Source organism: Vulpes lagopus, chromosome 14, assembly GCF_018345385.1.
Source record: "Vulpes lagopus strain Blue_001 chromosome 14, ASM1834538v1, whole genome shotgun sequence".
Classification (NCBI taxonomy): domain Eukaryota; kingdom Metazoa; phylum Chordata; class Mammalia; order Carnivora; family Canidae; genus Vulpes; species Vulpes lagopus.
This window is the reverse complement of record NC_054837.1, coordinates 28,706,789-28,728,010: the sequence shown is the minus strand read 5'-3', so window position 1 is coordinate 28,728,010 and position 21,222 is coordinate 28,706,789. Positions and strand designations below refer to the sequence as shown.

The following is a 21,222-nucleotide window of genomic DNA, read 5'->3' as shown; positions in this document are numbered from 1 at the left end:
AGATCACTAATATGCCTGGGACAGAGGGTCACCAAGTCAGTAGGACCCAGGACTTTTCATCTGCTCACTGGTCAGGGCCACCCCATCTGTCCCCCAAACTGCAGCTCACCGGGGGGCCTCTTCCACTGCCTCGATGGGACACCAGGCGGAGACTTCACAAGTCTTCTGCTTCCCTTTATACTCTATACACCTTCCGGTCTGGATCCCTGGTTGGTGGGGGGTGGGGGGGAGGTCAAGGGGCCAGAGAAGCACAGGTGTGAAAACCACGAGTGCGTCATGAACTCAGTCTCAGCAAGACACTCTTTACTTATGCTTTTCAACCGAAGCAGTTTCAGCTTCCACAAAACCCCATTTGAACCACAAACTTACATAAGGCAACCCAAGCAAGGAACACGTCAGACAGTAAGTTAAAAAAAAAAAAAAAAGTTCAGAGAGAAGACAGAGAGACTGTGGATGCTGTTGGCTTTTTTGGTTTCTTTGCAAGGAAAGAGGAGCTGAGCAGGGTGTGTTCCTTGCCTAACATAAATGGACTAGAATTTGGCTTCTAAGTGGGCACCTGTCACTTAGGGGTGTACAGCATGGACCAGAGATGTGCAAAGCCACAGAATGAATATGGCACATCTTTCTGGTTAGTGTCACCAGCAGATTCCTGAGGGGGACTCAAACACACACATCTTATAATATAACATCTATATGTCTTTTTTTGTTTCTGTGTGTGTGTTATAACCACTGATGGGTTTTTTGTGTGTGTGTGGTCATTTTTTTAAAAAAAAATGGTCATGTGCCTCTTTAAGTTTAAATGAGAGACATAGAAATTCTGCAGGCTAATCGTGATACTGTCTCCAGGTGCCCTGGGGCTACAATTCATACTCCTCAGTGTTTGGGGAAGTTCAAGGTAGAAAGCTCCTCAGACACAGATGACAACGTGGGCTATTGGATTTTCCTGTCAATGAGAACCCTGAATATGCTAATTATGGAGGTTTTCAGGAGCTGCCCTCATTGGGGAATTAGGTCACATCCCTAGTCAAGTGGCTAGTCCTCTGGGGACAGAGTGCAGGCCTGGGCCAGCCACAGCTCTCCCATGGCCTGGTGAGGGTGGAAGAAGGCAGCTGAGAGCCAGAGCCTAAAGATTTGAACTTTAGGGCATTGTGAATTCACCAAAATACCAGACTACCCACCCCCAGGATCCCAGAAAAGAAAGAGAACATACCCTTGCTTTGTGGGTCCATCCATCCTTTTTTACAGCCCCAGTCATTGGAACAGAGTGTCCTGCGGGTGGGAAACTGCAGAGAGGACAGGATAGTGGGGAGTAAGCCACTTGTGTCTCTAAGATATAGAAAAGCAGATGCCTGTGTCCACACGAAAACTTGTACACAAACGTTCACAGCAACACTATTCACTGAGGCCAAAAAGTAGAAACAACCTGAATATTCATCAGCTGATACACGGAAAAATAAAGCATAGTGCATTCATACAATGGGGGTGACTCAGCTGTAAAAAAGGAAAGAAGCACTGCGCCTGCTACAACAGGATGACCCTTCTATTTTTTTGTTTAATTTATTTATTAATGAGAGACACACAGAGAGGCAGAGGGAGAAGCAGGCTCCCTGTAGGGAGCCCGATGTGGGACTCTATCCCAGGACTCCAGGATCACAACATGAGCCAAAGGCAGATGCTCAACCACTGAGCTACCCAGGTGCCCCAGGGTGACCCTTCTAAACGTGATGCCGAGTGAAAGGAGCCAGACACAAAAGGACACATAGTGTATGATACATATTGTATGAGCTCAGTGATATGAAATACACAGAATAGGCAAATCCACAGACAGAAAGTAGATCAGGGCTCACCAGAAGCTGAGGGGCAGGGGTGGGACTGGGGAAATGACTGCTAATAGATACAGGACTTCTTTTTGGGGTGACGAAAATGTCCTGGAATTAGGTAGTGATGTGGTTGGTACAACATTGTGAAAATACTAAGAATCACTAATTTCTACACTTTAAAGAGTCCACTTTAAAATGGTGGACTCTATGGTATATGAGTTACATATCAATAAAAAAAGGAAAGTAAATAAAAATCTACAAAGCAGATGCTGAGCAGCCAGGTACCACTCTCAGGGGAGGCCCTTGGGGTGGAGAGCAGGGACCTGGTCCAAGCAGGAGCCCTGTGGCTGCTGAACTGGGCAAGGTGACAAGCATAAAGGCTCAACAGGAAATGGGAAGTACAGGGTGCCAGCCAGCATGTTCTCCTGGCCTCAGAAAATGAGGTCAGTTAGGCCTCAGACCTGAGGACAGAAGAGGGAAAAGAGAAATGGGATGGTTAGTTTATGCACGTTTGACTTCTTGTTTTCTAGGAAGCAGGTTTAGTGGACAGTCTTAGGGCAACCAGAGCCTGACCCTGACATGCAAATGGCCTCTGCCCATTATCTTCCTTTGACCTGTGCCTCCTCCAGCAACTCTTCTCACCTGCTGACCACTCCGGGTCCCCTCCTTACCTCAGGACAGAACCCCTGCTGTTGACCTTCTGTCTTGAGAAAGTTTGTCATCACGAAGAAGGAGTTCCCCTGTGGAGAAAGAGGAGAGCAGAGCTACTTAATCATAATAATCCAGCTTGCTCCATGCCTGGGGGCAAACCTTCCACCTTTCTAAACTACACTCTAGAAATCTGGTCTGGGAGCAACTTGGACTATGCTGAGGGTTTAATATCAAAGCTGGTTGAGCCGCCCTGCTGAGCCAAGGGAGAGCGCAAGGACATTCAGATTGATTGAGTATTCTTTCTCCATTCCAGCCTCAAAAGCAGCCTTTTCATTTTTTGAACACATTAAATCGAAATGTAAGAGACCTGGGGGGGGGGGGGGGGGGGAGAGTGTTGGCTTCATCAGAACGCAGTTCAGATAATCCAGGATTTTAATTAAATAAAAGGCAAAAGGCATCCCACAGCCCAGGAAATAGCTGGAGATCTTACTGACCTGCTGGTAGAAACAGATAGTGGCCTGGGTTTTATGATTTTGCAAAGCACCCCAGCTCCCAGAAGCTGCAGAAGTGCCCTTTTGTCCCTCCAGCCTCCCTATCCGTTCTTTGGTGTTTGGTGTTCTCATTCCAACTTTGATTTCTCCTTTTTGACTATCCTACTTTTATTTTCTCTTCTTGCAAATTTAAGCAGTCACATAGCCTTTCCCTGTGATCCACATCCTTCCTTTCTTTGTCATCTATTTCCTTTCCCTTGTGCAAAAATGTATCGGGATGTCTTTCTTCCTGAAGACATTTTTGTTGATAAAACGCCACACAAACAATATAGAAGGGCCAGTCCTGTCCAGGCAGGAATTTCTATGTCCTTATGAATCTAGGCAGACCTTGCTGACTTGACGGCCCTGCTTCTAAAAAGCTGTGTAGAAATCAATTGTGAGTGAATCAAATCGTGCTTTAAATGCACCAGGACACACTGCTATTTTGAGAAACCCTGTAGGACTTGATAAAGCATAGAATCATTTTTGAGCTGCTGGATCTGACCCAATTTTGCAATTTTTAGGTTTTCTCAGCTGGGATTTTCACAGAGCTTTTTAAAATAGGGCCAGTATTTTTCTAGAGTGAGGCTCCAGTCCCAGGGGAGGGAGGCAAAGGCCCTGGTGACAGCAACCAGGGAGGAGTCCTTGGGAGTTGTTGACAAGTGCTTACCTGCAAGGGGAAGGTGTAATCCGCAGTGTCGAAGACAGTAGACACCATCTTCTTGATTCCATTCTCCAATATCTCCATTTTCACCTCTGCTGTCCCTTTCACCTTGGTGTGTACAGAACTGATAAGAGGCTCTTTCTGTTGGTACCGCTTGTCACTGATTAAAGCGAAGCTAAATGGCAGACACAGAAAAGTGTCAAATGGTTTTCTCAAGGGAGGCACAATGCAGTGGTTTTGCATGTAAGTTCTGGAGGATGCCTCTATTCAAATCTTAGCTTTGCTGAGTGACTCTGGGCAGGCTACTTGCCTTCTCTGTGACTCATTTTCCTTATCTGTAAAGTGGGAAGAATAGTCATACCTACCTCAGGAGTTGTGAGGATGGAATGAGGCATGTGTGCAAACTCTTCAGCATAGTATCCAGCACATTGTGAGCATTCAGCACGTGGAAACTATTGCCCCTAATGTCAACCTCCAATATTTCCTAATATAGACCCTAGGGCAGCTTCTTAAATCCCAAAGCCCAGCGCTAGATTGGTCCACCTGCATTGTCCTGGGGCTGAGCAACGTATCAACTGTGTCCAGCAGGTCAGCCACCTATTTTCCAGAAACACACACCTGGTTTATAAATAATACTGATAATCGTAGTTGCCCTTTACAGAGCACTTAATACATGCCAAGGGCTTTACGTGCCTCATCTGTTTAATCTTCGTGGCAATAGGAGATAGTTACTGTCATCTCACTTTTGTAGATGAGAGAATGGTCTCAGAGAGGTAAAGCAAACTGCCCAAGATAACCCAGATTGTCAGCGGCAGAACTGAGGTCCTCTGTTGGTCTGCCTTCGAGTCCAGAGCCAGACCTCTTAACCACGAGCTAGGTTTGTTCTGCCTCAGTTTCCTGCCTTTGATCAGTTCATTAGGTGTTAATACCTTCTTTAGAATATGAATCGAAATGATTATAGTGGGAGGAAGAGAGGGAGAAGATGGAATTAATAATTAAAAATGGTAGATTCCATCTCTGTTTGTTTTTCCTGCTTGCATTGCCCTGAATAATTCTGACTTTATTTTAAATACTTTGTTTATTCATTCAGCACGGATTTATTTGGTCTCTTCCCTCAGGCCAGCCCCTAATATCTGAATGATTTAGGAAGTATAATCCAGTGGCTGTTAAAAGAGGAACTAACCTTGGGAAACCAGCACAGAGTGGGCCAAGACTTGGTCCCAGCTCTTCTCAACCTTGGCTGTGTATTATAATCCTCAGAGAGCTTTCAAAATTGCAACTCCCCAGTCCCATCCCTGGAAATTCTGATTCAGTAAGTCTGGGGCGTTATCCAAGTACTTATATATTTTTAAAAAGTTTATTGGGTGATTTTAATGCACAGCCAGGGTTGAGAGCCCTGGGAGACTATTGAAAAGATAGTTCACATTTGTTTTTTGTTTTTTATTTTTTAAAATTTCTATATGTATTTTTTTTCTTTGTAAGTCCTCTTTTTAAAATTTAAATTCAATTAATTAATGTATAATGTATTATTGGTTTCAGAGGTAGAGTTCAGTGATTCATTAGTCTTATATAACACCCAGGGTTCCTGGGTGTTATACTATATGTTGGCAAATCGAACTCCCATAAAAATAATACATAAAAAAACCACCCAGTGCTCATTATATCACGTGCCCTCCTTAATGTCCATCATCTGGTTACCCCATACCCCACTCTCCACCTCTACATTGACTCTCAGTTTGTTTCCTATGATTATGAGTCTCTTATGGTTTGTCTCTCTCTCTGATTTTGTCTTGTTTTATTTTTCCTCTCTTCCCCTATGGTCCTCTGTTTTGTTTCTTAAATTCCACATAGGAGTGAGATCCTATGATAATTGTCTTTCTCTGATTGACTTATTTCACTTAGCATAATATCCTCTAGTTCCATCCACAGCAAGATTTCATTTTTTTGATGGCTGAGTAATATTGCATTGTATATATACCATATCTTCATTATCCATTCGATAATGGATGGACATCTGGGCTCTTTCCATATTCAGCTGTTGTGGACATTGCTGCTATGAACATTGGGGTACAGGTGCCCCTTCAGATCACTGCATTTGTATCTTTGGGGTAAATACCCAGTAGTACAATTGCTGGGTCATAGGGTAGCTCTATTTTCAACTTTTTAAGGAACCTCCATACTGTCTTCCAGAGTGGCCGTACCAGATTGTATTCCCAGGCAGCTCACATTGGCATTATGAAGTACATTTAAAGAAGTGCATCTCCCAGGACCCCGCAATTTTGCTCTTGGGTATATTCCCTAGAGAAACCCTCGTCCATATGTCCAAGGAGTTATGTATAAGAATGTTTATGGCAGCCTTATTTGTAAGAGGGAAAATGAAATAACCTGAATTCCTTGAACATTAAATAAGTAAATAAATTTTTGGATTCATACAATAGGGATGCTCTAGTCACAATGAATGGAGAGCTACTTATACCAATATGGAAATAATACAATGTTGAGAAAATAAAACATGTCACGGTATGACATAAAGTTTAAAGAAATCCAAAACAGCATTCTACACTCAAACAAAGGCCTGTCCATGAATGCTCACAGCATAATTCATAATAGCCAATGGAAATAGCCTACATGTTCAACAGTAGATGAATAGAAAAACAAAATGTGGTCTACCCAAACGAAATGTTATTGGGTTATAAAAAAGAATGAAGTGCTGAGACAGGTTATACTGTGCAGGAACCTCAAAAACATTATGCTAAGTAAAAGAAGACAGATGCGAAAGGTAACATGTTGAATGATTCTATTTATATATGAAATAATCCAGAATAGGTAAATCCATAGAGACAGTAGATTGATGGGTGCTAGGGCTGGGGAACCAAGGTGACTATGAATGCATGTGGTTTTCTTTTGGAGTGGTGAAAATGTTTTGGAACTAGATAGAGGTGGTGGATGCACAACAATGTGTATTACTAAATGCCACTGACTTGATCACTTTATTTTTTTAAAGATTTTATTTATTTACTTGACAGAGAGAGAGAGAGAGAGAGAGCACGCACGCATGAAGAAGCAGGAGGAGCAGCAGAGGGAGAAGGAGAAGCAGATTTCCCACTGAGCAGGGAGCCTGATGCGGGGCTTGATCCCAAGACCCCGAGATCATGACCTGAGCTGAAGGCAAATGCTTAATGGACTGAGCCATCCAGGCGCCCCATGACTTGATCACTTTAAAATGGCCATTTTATATGATATGAATCTCACCTCAATAAAAAAGGGAAAAATGTTTTTGTAGCTATAGACATATGTTGTAGAGATATAAAAATGAACACGGAATGACAAACACCAAATTCAGGATGATGTTTATAAGGGAAGAAGAAAGAAAATGGGATCTGGGCTGGGTCGTCAGGGAACTAAAACTGGATTAGTAATGTTTTATTTCTTAAGTTGGAGAGTGGAACGTGGTGTTTATTATGTTATTCTCAGTATATTTTAGTATTTATATACCATTCATTTAAAAAGCTCATCAGGGGCACCTGGCTGGCTATATCAGTGGAGTGTGTGTGGCTCTTGGTCTCGAGGATGTGACTTCCAGCCCCATCTTGTGTGTAGAGATTACTCAAAAATGAAATCTTAAGAAAAATAAAAGAAAAAAGAAGTCTCATCAAGAAGGACATTGGAGCTAGAGATCCAGGTTTTAGGTCCAATCAGCATATATGAGAAAGCTATTTCATACGATTCCATAGACAACTATAATACTTGTTGGACAATGTATTTCAGCCTAGCATCACAATGTGGACATGATCTATGCAGTGTTTTTGTGTCAGACGTGGTGACATTCTCCCAGAATAACACTGGGTCAGTTTGGCCCAGTGCTTGGGAAGCTCAATTCGAAGCTGCCATATTCATTCCAGAATGCACAACATATTACAGGTCAGCTGTAATGGAACCCAGCCCTCTCATAAGTCAGAAAATTTGTCTTTGTATGATAATGAACCTACCATATAAGAACTGCATCAAAGGAAAAAGGAGGAAAAGAGTTGGCAGGATCCTGCCCTAAGGACCATCCCTAAGACTCAGACAAGCCATGTCACCTCTGGCCATGGGTGTAGTTCCTGAGCAAGGGGAGGGCTGCTTGGCTCCCTGATCCCCGTGAACTTTCAGCTCCAAGAAGTTGCAATTCTGTGCATGCTGAAGACGGCAAACCTACCGGTCCCTCTGGCACAAGGGCAGGAAGGAGCTGGGAGTTTATTGACACCTTGTAGGATGAGGAGAAAGAGATGGTGCAGTGGAAAGCTGACGAGACTGGGGAGGTAGAGGGGACTTGCATATACTCTGAATATGAAGGGCTTTCTCAGGGGGCACCTCAGGGGGCCCGGCCTCCATGTCAGCCTGGCGAGAGAATCCTCAAAGGGCCGCAGGTAGGAAGCACTGCTTAGTGAAGCCTGGCTCTTCTTCACAGCGCCTGAGCTCACTGAGTGAAGGTAACTCTAGAATAAAAGGATAGGATCTGAAGGTGGGCCATCCTCAAATCTGGTTTACTGACACTTAGCCCAAGGCCAACATTTTCTTGGCCCCTAAATGAAACCATGGGCCCTGGACACTGTATCCTTTGTGCCTCACAGAGAGGTTGGGCCTGCAGCCTCTGCTTTATTGTGTTTAAAACCCTAAGAGAAGAATCCAATTGTTTCCACCCCTGGCCCACTCTGAGGTGGGAGGACAGGGGCCAAGGACAGCAAGAGATATGCTGAGAAGAAAGTAGAGGAGAGCCTGCACCCCCAAGGCAAGTTAAGTACCCATTATATTAGTTTTCCATTGCTGCTGTAACAAGTTACCACAAACTTAGTGTCTTAATATAAATTTATTCTCTTAGTTCTGGGGGACAGATACATAAAATTGGTTTCATGGGACTGAAATCAAGGTGACTCCCAGAGGGCTGGTTCCTTCTGGAGGCCTCCATGACAGAATCTGTTCCTCACCATATCCAGCTTCTAGAAGCTGCCATGGAATTCCTGGGCTCCTGGCTGTGTCAGTCCAACCTCAGCTCCTGTCATCATATCTCCTTTTTCTAACTTTTACCTTCTTACTTCCTTTCTTTGAAGACTCTTGTGATTACATCGGGGACACTCAGATAATCAAGGATAATCTCCCCATTTTAAGACCTTGAACCCAATCACATCTGCAGAGTTCCATTTTGCCATATAAGGTAACAGATTCACAGGTCCTGGGGATTGGGAGTGGATATCTTTTGTGGGCCATTATTCAGCCTACTACAATACAGTTGGCCTATTGTAGCTTTATAAGAGCTTTAGGGCAGCTCCGGTGGCCCAGCGGTTTGGCGCCACCTTCAGCCCAGGGCCTGATCCTGGAGACCGGGGATTGAGTCCCACGTCAGGCTCCCTGCATGGAGCCTGCTTCTCCCTCTGCCTGTGTCTCTGCCTCTCTCTCTCTCTCTCTCTCTCTCTCTCTCTGTGTCTGTCATGAATAAATAACTAAATAAAAATCTTAAAAAAAAAAAAAGAGCTCCGCCCTCTACCCTATTCTATCCTACCCCACCTTTTCTTGAGCTAGAGTGAAGGAGTTTCAGTTCCTTGCTACCCACAGCTTAACTAAGACATCATCTTCGCTTCTAATTTCCTTTGGCTATTGCATTTCTTCTCCGTCAGCCAACACTTCTGGAAAACCCTTCCTTAAATGCTTCCCAAATGCTCTCTCATTCAAAGAACTTGTACTGCAGAATACAATACTTTCTACATATTCAACTCTGGAGAACAGAGAGTAAATCTTAAGCTATTAGTTAAAGTTAATCAAGTAGAGGAAGAATAATGGATACATGTAAAATCCTTACCTTGAAGTAAAAAATTCAGTTATGCCAGTACAAACTGTAGCCTACCCAAGGTGGCAGAAGTTTATGTTAGACGCCTGAAAATTTTAGATAATCCTAAACCCATATAAACCAACATTATATCATCCAGAAGAAAACAAAACAAGCAACTAGTGTTATCTTAAGCTTCAGTGAAAGAAGTAGAATATTTCACTATTGGGTGGTGGTAAGCCAATGACCTATGGCCTTATTAGGCAGCAAGCTATAGGAGCCCCATGCTTGGGTTTTATGAGGCACATTTTTCAAGAAAACCCCTTTAGTTGTTGTGAAAGTGTAAATTTCATAGAACTGCCCAAAGAATATGAAAGCTTCCAACATTCTCCCTCCCAGAGGTTACTGCTGTTGAAACAAGAGTATTTTCCAGGTATCTCTTTATGCCCACACTTTGACACCCAAACATGGCCATACTCTACATGTTTTAATACAGTTCAGCCTAAGAGGCAAGTCGTGATAATTTGCCCCCAGTCTCTTCCTGGTGGATATTTAACTAGAAGTTTTGCTCAGTTTTTCCAATTGCAAACATTTTTTTGGTAACCCTGATACAGCTCTGCTATGTACCAAACCACTCTTTTAAGCATATATTAATAATATATATTGACTCTTTGAATTTTTACCTGCTGATGTAGAGAAACACAACTGATTTTTATGTGTGGATCTTGTACCTCAAAACTTCACTGAATTGGTTTATTAACTTTAATAGCTTTTTGTGACTTCTTTTGGATTCTCCATATATAGGATGATATTATCTGAGTGGTGTTTTACTTCTTCTTTTCCAATTTGGATGGCTTCTATTTCTTTTTCTTGCCTAATTGCTCTGGCTAGAACTTTGAGTACAGTGCTGAATAGGAGCAGTGAGAACAGGCATCCTTGTTTTGTTCCCGATTTTTGGGGGATAAGCATTCATTCTTTCACTACTGGTCTGTTCTCTTAAGCACTATTTTTCATTGTCTCTCCACCTCCTCTCTCATGTTGCCAGGCATATACTTGCAAAAGAATCCTTTCACACCAAAGATAAATTTCACACCTTAAGATAAATTTCTGGGTTAAAGAATGCATACATTTTTTAAAAGATTTTATTTATTTATTCATGAGAAACACAGAGAGAGAGAGAGAGGCAGAGACATAGGCAAAAGGAGAAGCAAGCTCCCTGTGGGGAACCTGATGCGGGACTCGATCCCAAGACCCCTGGATCACGACATGAGCCGAAGGCAGATGCTCAACCACTGAGCCACCCAGGCATACCAGGATGCATACATTTTATATTTCAATTCATTTAGCCAAATCACAAAAAGTTGAACCATTTCATGCTTCCATCAGCAAAGTAAGAGTGCATGTACCACTTTTAAGAAGGCCTTGACAAAAAAAAAAAAAAAAAAGCCTTGACAAAATAAGAGTGTGGGGTTGTGTGGGCTTGGCTGAGATAGTAAAGGATCTGGATACCATGTTGAGGGCACATGGCCAGAGGGATTGGGATTATTATTTTACAGTAAAGGAAAAATACAATAGCAGGGTACAGTCATTTGAAGAGTGTCAACCAGAAGCGGGATCACAAAGCAGAACTCTAACCAAAGGGGAAAAATTACAGGGACACTGAGCTGGGCTCAGTGTAAGGAAGAAACTTCTAATGGTTAGTCCAAGAAAAGAATAAGCTTTCTTTGTGGTTGCTATTTGGTGATAGTGATGATGATGATGATAATTTTCATTTATCTCATCATCTCCCTTTCTCTGGTCTCCTCTCCATCTGCATTCCAACATCATTTCCCATCTTAAAAATAAATCCTCTTTCAACCCCACATTCTTCTCCTACCACCACTCAGTGCCTCTCTTCTCCTTTGTAGCCAAGTCTCTTGAAAGAATGAGTCACTACATCCATTTCTGCATCTTCATTCACTCCTCCGCCCACTCCAGTCTGGCTCCCGCTCTACACTTCTCTAAAGTCTCTCTTGCCAAATAAATAGCAACGTCATCCTTGCTAACTCTGATAGACATACTACAGATCTGATCTTAAAACTCTCAGCAGCATTTGACACCAATGACCATGCAACACCTCCTTCCCCTTCTTCCCTTAGCTTCTTGGAATCCACATTCCCTAGACTTTCTTTGGATCTCCATGGCCACCCCTTCTAAGAATCCTTCAGGGACTTCTGTGCTTGCCCATCACTTAGCATTCCTCAAGGGTCTGTTTTAACCCTCTTGCTTTCTCATTTACGTCTGCTCTTGCTGGCCAGTTGTAGCTACTTCCAGGGTTCTAGTTACCATCTATATGCTGGTGATATATTAATCTTTATCTCTAGTTCCAGATTCACATATCCATCAGCTAAGCATCTAAATTAAGCATCTAAATTTGTATGTCCCATATACATGACAAACTCAATGCCTTCAGTTCTGAACTCATCTTTCACCCCAGATGGGCTTTCCCCTCCTACATTTCCTATCCCAGTAAGTTCTCCCACCACATCAGTTGCCCAATCCAGAAACATTCCTTAGCATCCTTTTCCTCATTACCCCTCAACCATTCAATTGTCAAATCCTGTTTTATCCTCCTTATGTTATTCAACTACGTCTCTCCTCTACCACTTTCACCTCCTCATTCTAGATCACCATCAACTCTCATCTGGACCACCTGGTAGCCTCCTGAATGGTCTCCCTGCCTCCACTTGTGCTCCTGTCTCCTCCATATTCTACATGATTTCATAAAAGCTTGGGCTCTGGAGTGAGGAGCTTCGGTTCAATCTTGGCTCTGCAACTTACTCACTACATGGCCATGGGTAAGTTACTTAGTCCTTCTGGATCATTGTTTCTTCTTCTTTAATAAGGAGATATTAGTGTTATATTGGGCGGGATATCTAGTTCTACACAGAATCTGCTCTGCTGAGTTTGAGAATATTGTCTAGAAAAGTTGAAATTTTTCATAATGAAGTGTTGGTGGCAGGGTGGGGATGACTCTGTGCTTTCTCAGTGTCCCCAGGATAGAGTTCAAGGCTGTTGATAATATGATCTTTGCTGGCTTCTCCAGTGTCACCTTTGCCTCTCTTTCTTGGCATCTTGCATGTCAGCCAGCTGATGCCTGCTGCTCAGTGAATAATCCATATAATCAGGTCCTTCCTCTTTTCAGCACTATGCTAAGAACCCAGGAGGGTTGGGAGGTTCCTCTCCTGGGTGGGAGGCTGGGCTGGAGTGGCCGTGCCCCAAAGCCTGTGGCTATGTGAGAGATGGTCTGCAGAGAAGCCTCAGCTTCCAGGGTGAAATGAGAAAACCAGGACAACAAGGCAAGCTCTCCAAAAAGCTAAATTTATTCATTTGAAAGGACCATTTTTGTAGACTATGTGCTTCCAGCTTTTTTAATGTTTTAGTTTAGACATTAATGGAGGGATGCCAATAGATGGTAGTAGTTGTTTGCTTGCTTGACGCTGTTAACAATGCTGTTAGTTGACAAGTTGGCCACTCCTGTTTTCCTCCTGTCAGTCAAGGCATCATCACCCACTTGGGAACCCAGAGCCATCTTCCACCTCCTAGCAAATTTGTCAGTTCTGCCTCCAAAATGTATTCCTGCTTTGCCCACTTCTGGCTACCTGCGCTGTCCTGTTATTATCCAGGTGGCCAGGCCTCTCATCTGGGCAATGCTGGCGCCTTTCTCACTGTCCTCCTCCCATCACTCTTGCCCCCTACAATCTGCCTTCCACACAGTAGCCAGAGAGTGTTTTTAGGAACAGGAATCAAACGGTTTCACTCCTCCACTGTAAACCTTGTCAGTGACTTCCCACAGCCTTTAGGAGCAAATTCCAACTCTTCCCCCTGTCGGGCCCTTGCCTGCATCTCTGCTCTTGGGCCCCTGCTTCTCCCTTCTCTCTCACCAGGTTCTGGAACATACTATCCTGGATATCCCTCTTTCTTGCTTTCAGATATGTGCATTCGCTGTTCTTTAGGTCCCTTGAGTCAGGTGGCTGGATTCTCCTCTTCTAGAGGCCATGCCCTCCCAAAGCAGATCTTTTCTCTATCTCTATCACATCACCCAGGAGTTCAGGCAAGGATGAGAATGTGGCAAATCTCTTCATGTTTCTGTTGCCCTCAAGTGACAGGGGCCAGAGGGGCCAAGCCTGGGTTGGATCTGCCCCTCCCATCTCTGTGGTGGGTCCACTTCTACAGTTGGAAGAGGCCTGGCCTCACAGGTAGGTGTGTGCCAACCCTCCCATGAAACAGGCAGCCAGCCAGGAGCTACATTTTAACAGCCACAAACTAGCACCATCTCCATGGTGACAGACAGCCTGAGGCTGTGCAGGACTATACTGTGCTTTCTTTTAGCCTGGGGAGAGATTGACTGGGTAAGGGAGAAGAAGCATTTGGAGTGGGGTTTCTTCTCCTGTTTTTCTCTCAGTTTTCCCTAGTCTTCTGTATTCACTGGAATAGCTTCTGAGACGGCTAGTCTCCAGGGAAGAGGGAAATCTTCCCAAGAAAATGAAAACATCTTTTACTTCTCTACTTAAAATCCTCCTATGACTTCTTGACTCACTCAAAATAAAATCCAAAGAACTCAGAGTGGCCTCCAAGGCCCTGTGTGATCTGCCCTTCCTCCCCCACCTATGTTATCTCTCCAGTTTACACACTTCCTCTCATTCACTAACTTATTCCCTTTGCTCCAGCCACACTGACCTCCTTTTCCTTGAACACCCTATGAAGTCCCTACCTCAGAGCCTTTGTACTTGCTGTTCTCCCCACCAGAAACATTCTTCTCTTAGATATTTCGTGTCTTGCTCCCTCTCTTCAAACAGATCTCAGCCCAAATGTCTATCCCATACATGTTAGCCCAAATGTCTATCCCACACATACTCACCTTTGCCCATTATCTTTCTCTGTCCTTTCTCTGCTTTATTACTCTTCATAGTATTTATCGCCATCAGATTTTATGTCTTTTTTTTTTTTTGCTTTTTTTGGTATCATCTCTCTCTCCTCCACTGGCATATAGCCCCATGAGTTGTTGTTTAGCTCACTGTTATAATCTCTAGAGCCATGAACAGTGCCTGACTCATAGTAGATAGTCTAAAATTAATTTGGAGAAATAAATGAATAATAGAAAAGGGTAAGCTTAAAAAAAAAAAGAAAGAAAAGAAAAGGGTAAGCTTATGGGATCCTTATTACAGCCTCCTTCCTTGTTCTGCCCAGGCCATCCCAGAAAGACAAAGATCATGGTGAAGAAGGAAGGATGATTGATTGACCAAGGATTGAGGAGGCCTAGTACTCAGGCTTTTGCAGTCTGCCAGGTAACCACTTCAGTATGTGCTTTCTGGGTTAAGAGCATTGGATAGGTTTTGGATTTGAATCCTTCTTTGAAACCCACTTTCTACCTGGATGATCTTTTAGAAATTAACTCCAACTTTCATAGGTTTTCTTTCCTTATCTGTGCTACAATAATGAGAAGAATAACTACATCCCAGCATATCAATTGAGATGATATAAATAAAGCCAACTGTATAAGTTTGCTGGGAAGTTATTTTTATTGTCATTCATGTTTTTCATCTCAGTTTTCCTGGGAGCATAGTCATCATTATCCCATTCTTCCCATCTCATTGAGGCCAGAAGACAAAACAGAATCATGGGTTGGAAAACCCTATGGAATCCCTGGAGCTGATTCTCAGAGGAAATTTCTGTTGAGAATACCAAGGGCCCTGCCCTGGCAATAACCTGGGGCAGTGTCTCCACAGCCCAGGTGCAGGGCTGAGACAAGCTAGGGATAGAGCAGTAGTCTTCAGAAGTCTCTGGAATCTCTGGGTTTTGGAAAGACCTTGTACAGGATGTTTGTTTTCTCTTTGCCCCCCCTCCTCCCCCCGCCGCTTCTTTCCCCATTTCTTCTGGCAACAGTATTCTTCTTTCCTAAGGTAAAGTCACTGGATGTGGTTCAGATTGGGCTCATTGGGCCCTGCACCCTCTCCCTACTTCCTGCCCCGGGAGTGAGCACATGACCCAGGATTGGCCAGTCAGGTGACACCATGCCGTAGCCACAAGGATTGGTTCAGGGGTGGAAATGTAATTTAAGCTTTACCAACGGAAACTTTCCTGGGACTTTCATGCCAGAGCTATCAGGAAAGACTTGCTTGTTACTCTGGAGTTGCTGAGGATATGAGTGTGGCATCTTGCTACATAGAAAGCCTATTCAAGAACAAAGCCAAATAGAGCCACAGTGTGGGGAGAGGGACCCAACCTGATGATAGTGTGAGCTTTTATAACCATCCATGCCTGAGGGCAGCATCACCTCTCCTGCCGTGTAGCTTGTTGCCTAACTTGAGTTAGGTCTCTGTCATTTACTATCCAAACGATTCTGACTAGCACAGGCCTACTCAGCATCCTGCTTACACACTCCTGTAACCCTGGAAGCTGGAGCCCCTTGATCTGCTATAGCTGGAGCCCCTGCCTTTGATTCTAATCTGAACTTGGTTTAAGGGACTATGAGAAACTAACCAGCCTCTTGTCTTATTTCTTCTATTGACAGCCCCTTCTTTGTACCCCAGCCTCAATAGCTGAAGCCCTGTCTTACTTCATTATCCTGGCTCTTTGCCTTTTCAATTCTCCTATGGACAGGCTCTGAACCTAGGACTCCATGGCTAGAACCCACCGTCTGCTGCTATATAGCTTGAATATTACCTGAACCTGTCTAGACTTCCATGTGTGGTCCATACCAGTCCTGTTTGATGCAAATTACCACTCCTAATCCCTGTGTACCATGGGTCTACCCATCCCACAAATGGCCAAATTGCAATTTTATCAACTTGAGGCCTCACAGTACAACTTTCCCAAACTGTGGTCTATGGGACTCGATTCAGTGGGACGTAAATAGATATTCCATTAACATAGAGGGGAAAAAGCAAAGCTGGCAATAGTTTTTCTTTAATTTTATCTTTTAAAATATATTTTAAAAATGGAGTAGCATTTTACATAGGAGTTATCTTCTAAAGTTGGTACTTAAGGAAAAAAATCTTATCTTGTCAAAACTGCCTTTGGTAAACCCTTGACACAAAGCATAGCAAACAGATCTTCTACCTTCCAACAAGTCCACCAGAGCCTATTTTTCCTCCAGCCCTGGAACAAATTGCTATTTTTCCAGTTTTGCTCCAGGTGAAGGTGAAAGAGGAGGATTTTTTTAGGGAACATGTTGAGTGGAGAGGATGTATCTAGATTCTTAGGTAGGGTGGGCAAGACAGTCACTCTGTGAAAGGCATGTGGGAACAGAAACTGGCTGAAGGCCCGACTCAAGTATCCCATCTCACACTTGGTTTGGGGCCCCCCAGTCACTCAGTCATTACATTGTTTAAATTGCGCTGTCTCTCCAGGCACCCGTGGAACATGTATAACTGGATTTGAGGGAACTAAGTGCATATAAGATAAGATTCCACCATATGAGAGAAAAATATTTATCATTATAAGGTGCTCTCATAATAATCTGCTTTTATATATAATAATTTGCTTTTAAGAAATTGTATGCCAAGAATACCAGGAAATCACATCACTTGTTACATGCAGTTGTGACACATGATCTATGTATTGGTGCATAAAGGAACATTTACTAACTATACTCTTCATCATCAGTTCTATATCTGGCTTAAGTAACATGTCTTATTTTAGAATTTAATATATCTGTTTATTATTTAGTGTTTGTTGCATAGTAAACATAGGAATCACATTGTGTTAATCCTAATAATATTATTAATAGGAAGAAGTAACACTTGGGTAAGGGCTTGCCATACATCAGTTATTTTCAAAGCAATTTTGCATTTAATAGCTCATTTAATTCTTTTGTTAAAAAGATTTTATTTATTTATTCATGAGAGACACAGAGAGAGAGGTAGAGACATAGGCAGAGGGCTCCCCGCAGGGAGTCTTATGCAGGACTTGATCCCAGGACCCTGGGATCACACCCTGAGCAGAAGGTAGACGCTCAACCACCGAGCCACCCAGGTGCCCATGTAACTCATTTAATTCTTACTACCTTTGTCCCCATTTGAGAGATGAGAAACTCAAGGCTCAAAGCAGTGAAGGATTATTGAATCCACATTTCCAGATCTCAAATCCCAGGCATGGATGTGGTTATTTTGGCAGTCAGCAGAGAGAATGCATATGAAAGTGCCTATTATATTCAAAAAGATTATTTTGACTCTTTTTTTATATTCAAGTATAATTAACATAGTGTTATATTAGTTTCAGGTATACAATATATGATTCAACAATTCTATACATTTCTCAATGCTGATTGAGATGTGCCCTCTTAATCTCTTTTATCTATTTCACCCATTCCCCTATCCATCTCCCTTTGGTGGCCACCAGTTTGTTCTCTACGTTTAAGAGTCTAGTTTTTTTGTTTGCATGTTTTTTCTTTGTTCATTTGTTTTGTTTCCTAATTCCACGTATGAGTGAAATCATATGGCATTTGTCTTTCTCTGACTGACATATTTCACTTAACATTATACCTTTTAGGTCCATCCATGGTGTTGCAAATGGCAAGATTTCAGTCTTTTTTATCACTGAGCAATATTCCATTGTATCTATACCACATCTTCTTTATCCATCCCTCTATTAGTGGGCACTTGGGTTGCTTCCATATCTTGGCTATTGTAAATAATGCTGCAATAAACACAGGGATGCACATATCTTTTCCAAGTAGTATTTTCATTTCCTTTGCGTAAATACCCAGTAGTGGAATTACCAGATTATATGGCAATTCTATTTTTTTAAGTAAAAAAAGATTGTTTTTAGGGACGCCTGCGTGGCTTAGCAGTTGACGTCTGCCTTTTGCATGGGGTGTGATCCCGGGATCCTGGATCGAGTCCCACATTGGGCTCCTTGCAGGGAGCCTACTTCTCTCTTGGCCTGTGTCTCTGCCCCCCTCTCTCTGTATCTCTTATGAATACATAAATAAAATCTTTTAAAAAAAGATTGTTTTTAAAAATAACTGCTGTTGGTGGAGCTCTTACGCTATGCCAGACATCGAGAAGCATTTGTCACGGCTTTTTTTGTTTAATTATGGACCCTATGAACAGATGCAGAAAGGGAGGCTCAGGTTAAGTGACCTGGCCAGGGAGATTTAGCCAGGATTATGGAATAGGTTGCTCTAACCCTTAGCGAATAAACTACACTCTCTGCCTTTAGAGATGCAAGTTTGCATCATCAGCATCACAAAGAGTTGTGGGGCATTAGCCATTAGGGAAATGTGAATTAAAACCACAATGAGAACCACTCACAGCTCACTAGGATTCCCAAAGTCCAAAAACCAGATGAGAGCAAGTGTTTGGTTAAGGATGTGGAGAAACTGGAACATACATTGCTGGTGGGAATATGGAATGGTATAGCCAACTCTGAAAACAGGTGAGTGCTTTCTCAAAATGTTGAAAATAAAGTTACAGATGATCTTTTAGTTTCACTTGTAGGTCAGACCCAAGAAAACTGAAAAAGTGTTCATGCAAACACAGATACACCAGTATTCATAGCAGCATTATCCATAATAGCCCCAAACTGGAAACAACCCAAATGTCCACCAAAAAAAAAAAAAGGTCTATCCAGACAATGGAATATTACTTGGCCATAAAGAGGAATGAAGTAGAAATACATGTTCCAACATGAATGCACTTTGGTAACATGATGCCGAGTGGAAGAATCCAGACACAAAGGACCACATAGTGCATGATTCCATTTCTATGACATATCCAGAATAGGCGATTCCTACAGACAAAGAGTAGATCAGTGGATCACCAGAGCTACAGGGGAGCAGAAGGATTGGGAATGATGGCTCAGGGCTGTGGAGTTTCTTTTTTGAGGTGATGAAAATTTTCTAAAATTGATTGTGGTGATGGTTACACAACACTGAATGTGATAAAACTCACTAAACTGTATATTTTATTTTTATTTATTTTTTAAAGATTTATTTATTTATTTATTTATTTGAGAGAGAGCAAGCGAGTATGTGAGCAGGGGAAGGAGCAAAGGGAGAGGGAGAGAATCTTAAGCAGACTCCATGCTGAGTGCAGAGCCTGATGTGGGGCTTAATCATGACCTGAACCAAAGTCAAGAGTCAGATGCTTAACCGACCTAGCCACCCAGATGCCCCTAAATTGTACACTTTAAATGAGTGAGTTATATAGTGTATGAACTATATCTCAGTAAACTATTAAGAAACAAAATCAAAAAAGCAAGGGAGGGGCCTTTCTAACACTAGAGAGGACTTAAAGTTACATTGACAAGTCTAGTCCTATTCCTCCCCTAAGTGGTGGTGATTCAGACAGATGCCAGCATTATCACTAGATGTGCCCTGAATCCTTGCCTCCTTCCTCAGAACCCAGGGTGTTGCCCTGTTTGCTACTTTGCCCAGGCATGCCCTGACCAGCTCACCCTGGCAGGCCTGGAGTAGAACACAAAGAGCCATTGCCTCTTATGGCTTCTTTTTGCAGCAGACTGGCACTATTTCCTGCCGCCTGCCGCTGTACCCCGACCTCAAACCTTCCCCCCACCTCCAGCCACAGCTTGCTATTAGAAAAGTTTCAGATTTTAAAACCACATAGAATTCAAGATGTGCACCAGAAGCTGCACCTTGGGGATTTTTGTGCTGTCGAACACTGCAGACATTTGGGGTAATCCCCACATCCTGCTTACCTGATGTAAGAAAAGATGATCACATGGAAGATCCACTTAATGGTGCCATAATTCATGCTCTGGATCCGGATGATTTTGTTTGTCTCATACTGGAAAATATCGTTACAGCTGCAGCAGGCTGACATGGTGAGAGGCTCACTCTCCACTAGGGTCTGAACGAGGAGGGTTCAATCCTTCCAGACCAAACCACAGCAGGCCTACCAGTAAAAGGAAAATGAAACATTCTGATTCTTAGCAGGAGCCTTTAGGTTTGAGTTCATCCAATGACAGCTGAGTGGGGGCGGGTCCTGGCAGCTGCCCCAGATGTGGCTGGGGATAAACAAGAGAAGGGAAGTCCTACAGGCTTGGCTGGCAGATGACCCTGCTCCAGCCGGCCTCCCCCAGATGCCCGCACAAAGATGGTGTTCAAAGGAAGGGCATTTTTAGAATTCTGCTTTATCCCCTTCTTCTTTCACTTTTTTGGACTCCTTTCAGTTGGGGGAAAGGGGCAGCCCTTCAAATGTCAGGAGACCCAGTGCTTCCATTGTGCCTTAATAAAGAGCCTAGATCTTTCTGTTGCCTCAAGGCCCACTCAAAGGCTGACTGATTCATTTCCACAACCCTTTGTTCAGCCCCAGATGTCTATGAACACTGGGTGAATGGGGTCTCCCTCTTCTCCCTCTGCACACTTCCTCCACAGCACTCTGGTCTGTAGATGGTGGGGGGAATCAGAATTGCTGGGGCTGGGAGGGGAGGAAGACTTTATTTCTATCCTGGAGATTTCCTGCATGACCCTTAAGATCCAATCTCTGCTCTGCCCCCAGAATTCCACTCATGACCTAGGCCAATCAGCCTAAGACCAGCAGAAACAAACTTGCCATTCAACGAAATTTGGTTTATTGCCTCATTCAGTGAGACAGAGCTCATGCCAGAGGAGTCATCATCAAAGGATCATCATCAAAGGGACAGAGTTATCATAGGATTATGGACTATGGTGGAGTCTAGATTAAATTTAAGTGAAAGCATTTTTTGATAGGCTCAAAACAAAGCAGATTTGTATAAAACGGTCAACTC

General features: G+C 43.1%; 1 protein-coding gene across 1 annotated transcript in view; it reads right to left on the bottom strand.

The window, feature by feature from the left end:
• P2RX7 (purinergic receptor P2X 7) overlaps nt 1-20,350 on the bottom strand; it is a 46,865-nt gene extending 26,515 nt beyond the window's left edge. Inside the window, exons 1-5 of the mRNA XM_041729557.1 lie at nt 20,170-20,350; nt 3,672-3,840; nt 2,492-2,560; nt 1,211-1,283; nt 110-206 (exon numbers count right to left, since the gene is read on the bottom strand). Of these exons, the coding sequence (XP_041585491.1) occupies nt 110-206; nt 1,211-1,283; nt 2,492-2,560; nt 3,672-3,840; nt 20,170-20,294 (533 nt within the window). The 5' untranslated portion in view covers nt 20,295-20,350. The remainder of the gene's footprint in view (nt 1-109; nt 207-1,210; nt 1,284-2,491; nt 2,561-3,671; nt 3,841-20,169) is intronic.
• Nucleotides 20,351-21,222: the final 872 nt, after the last annotated feature.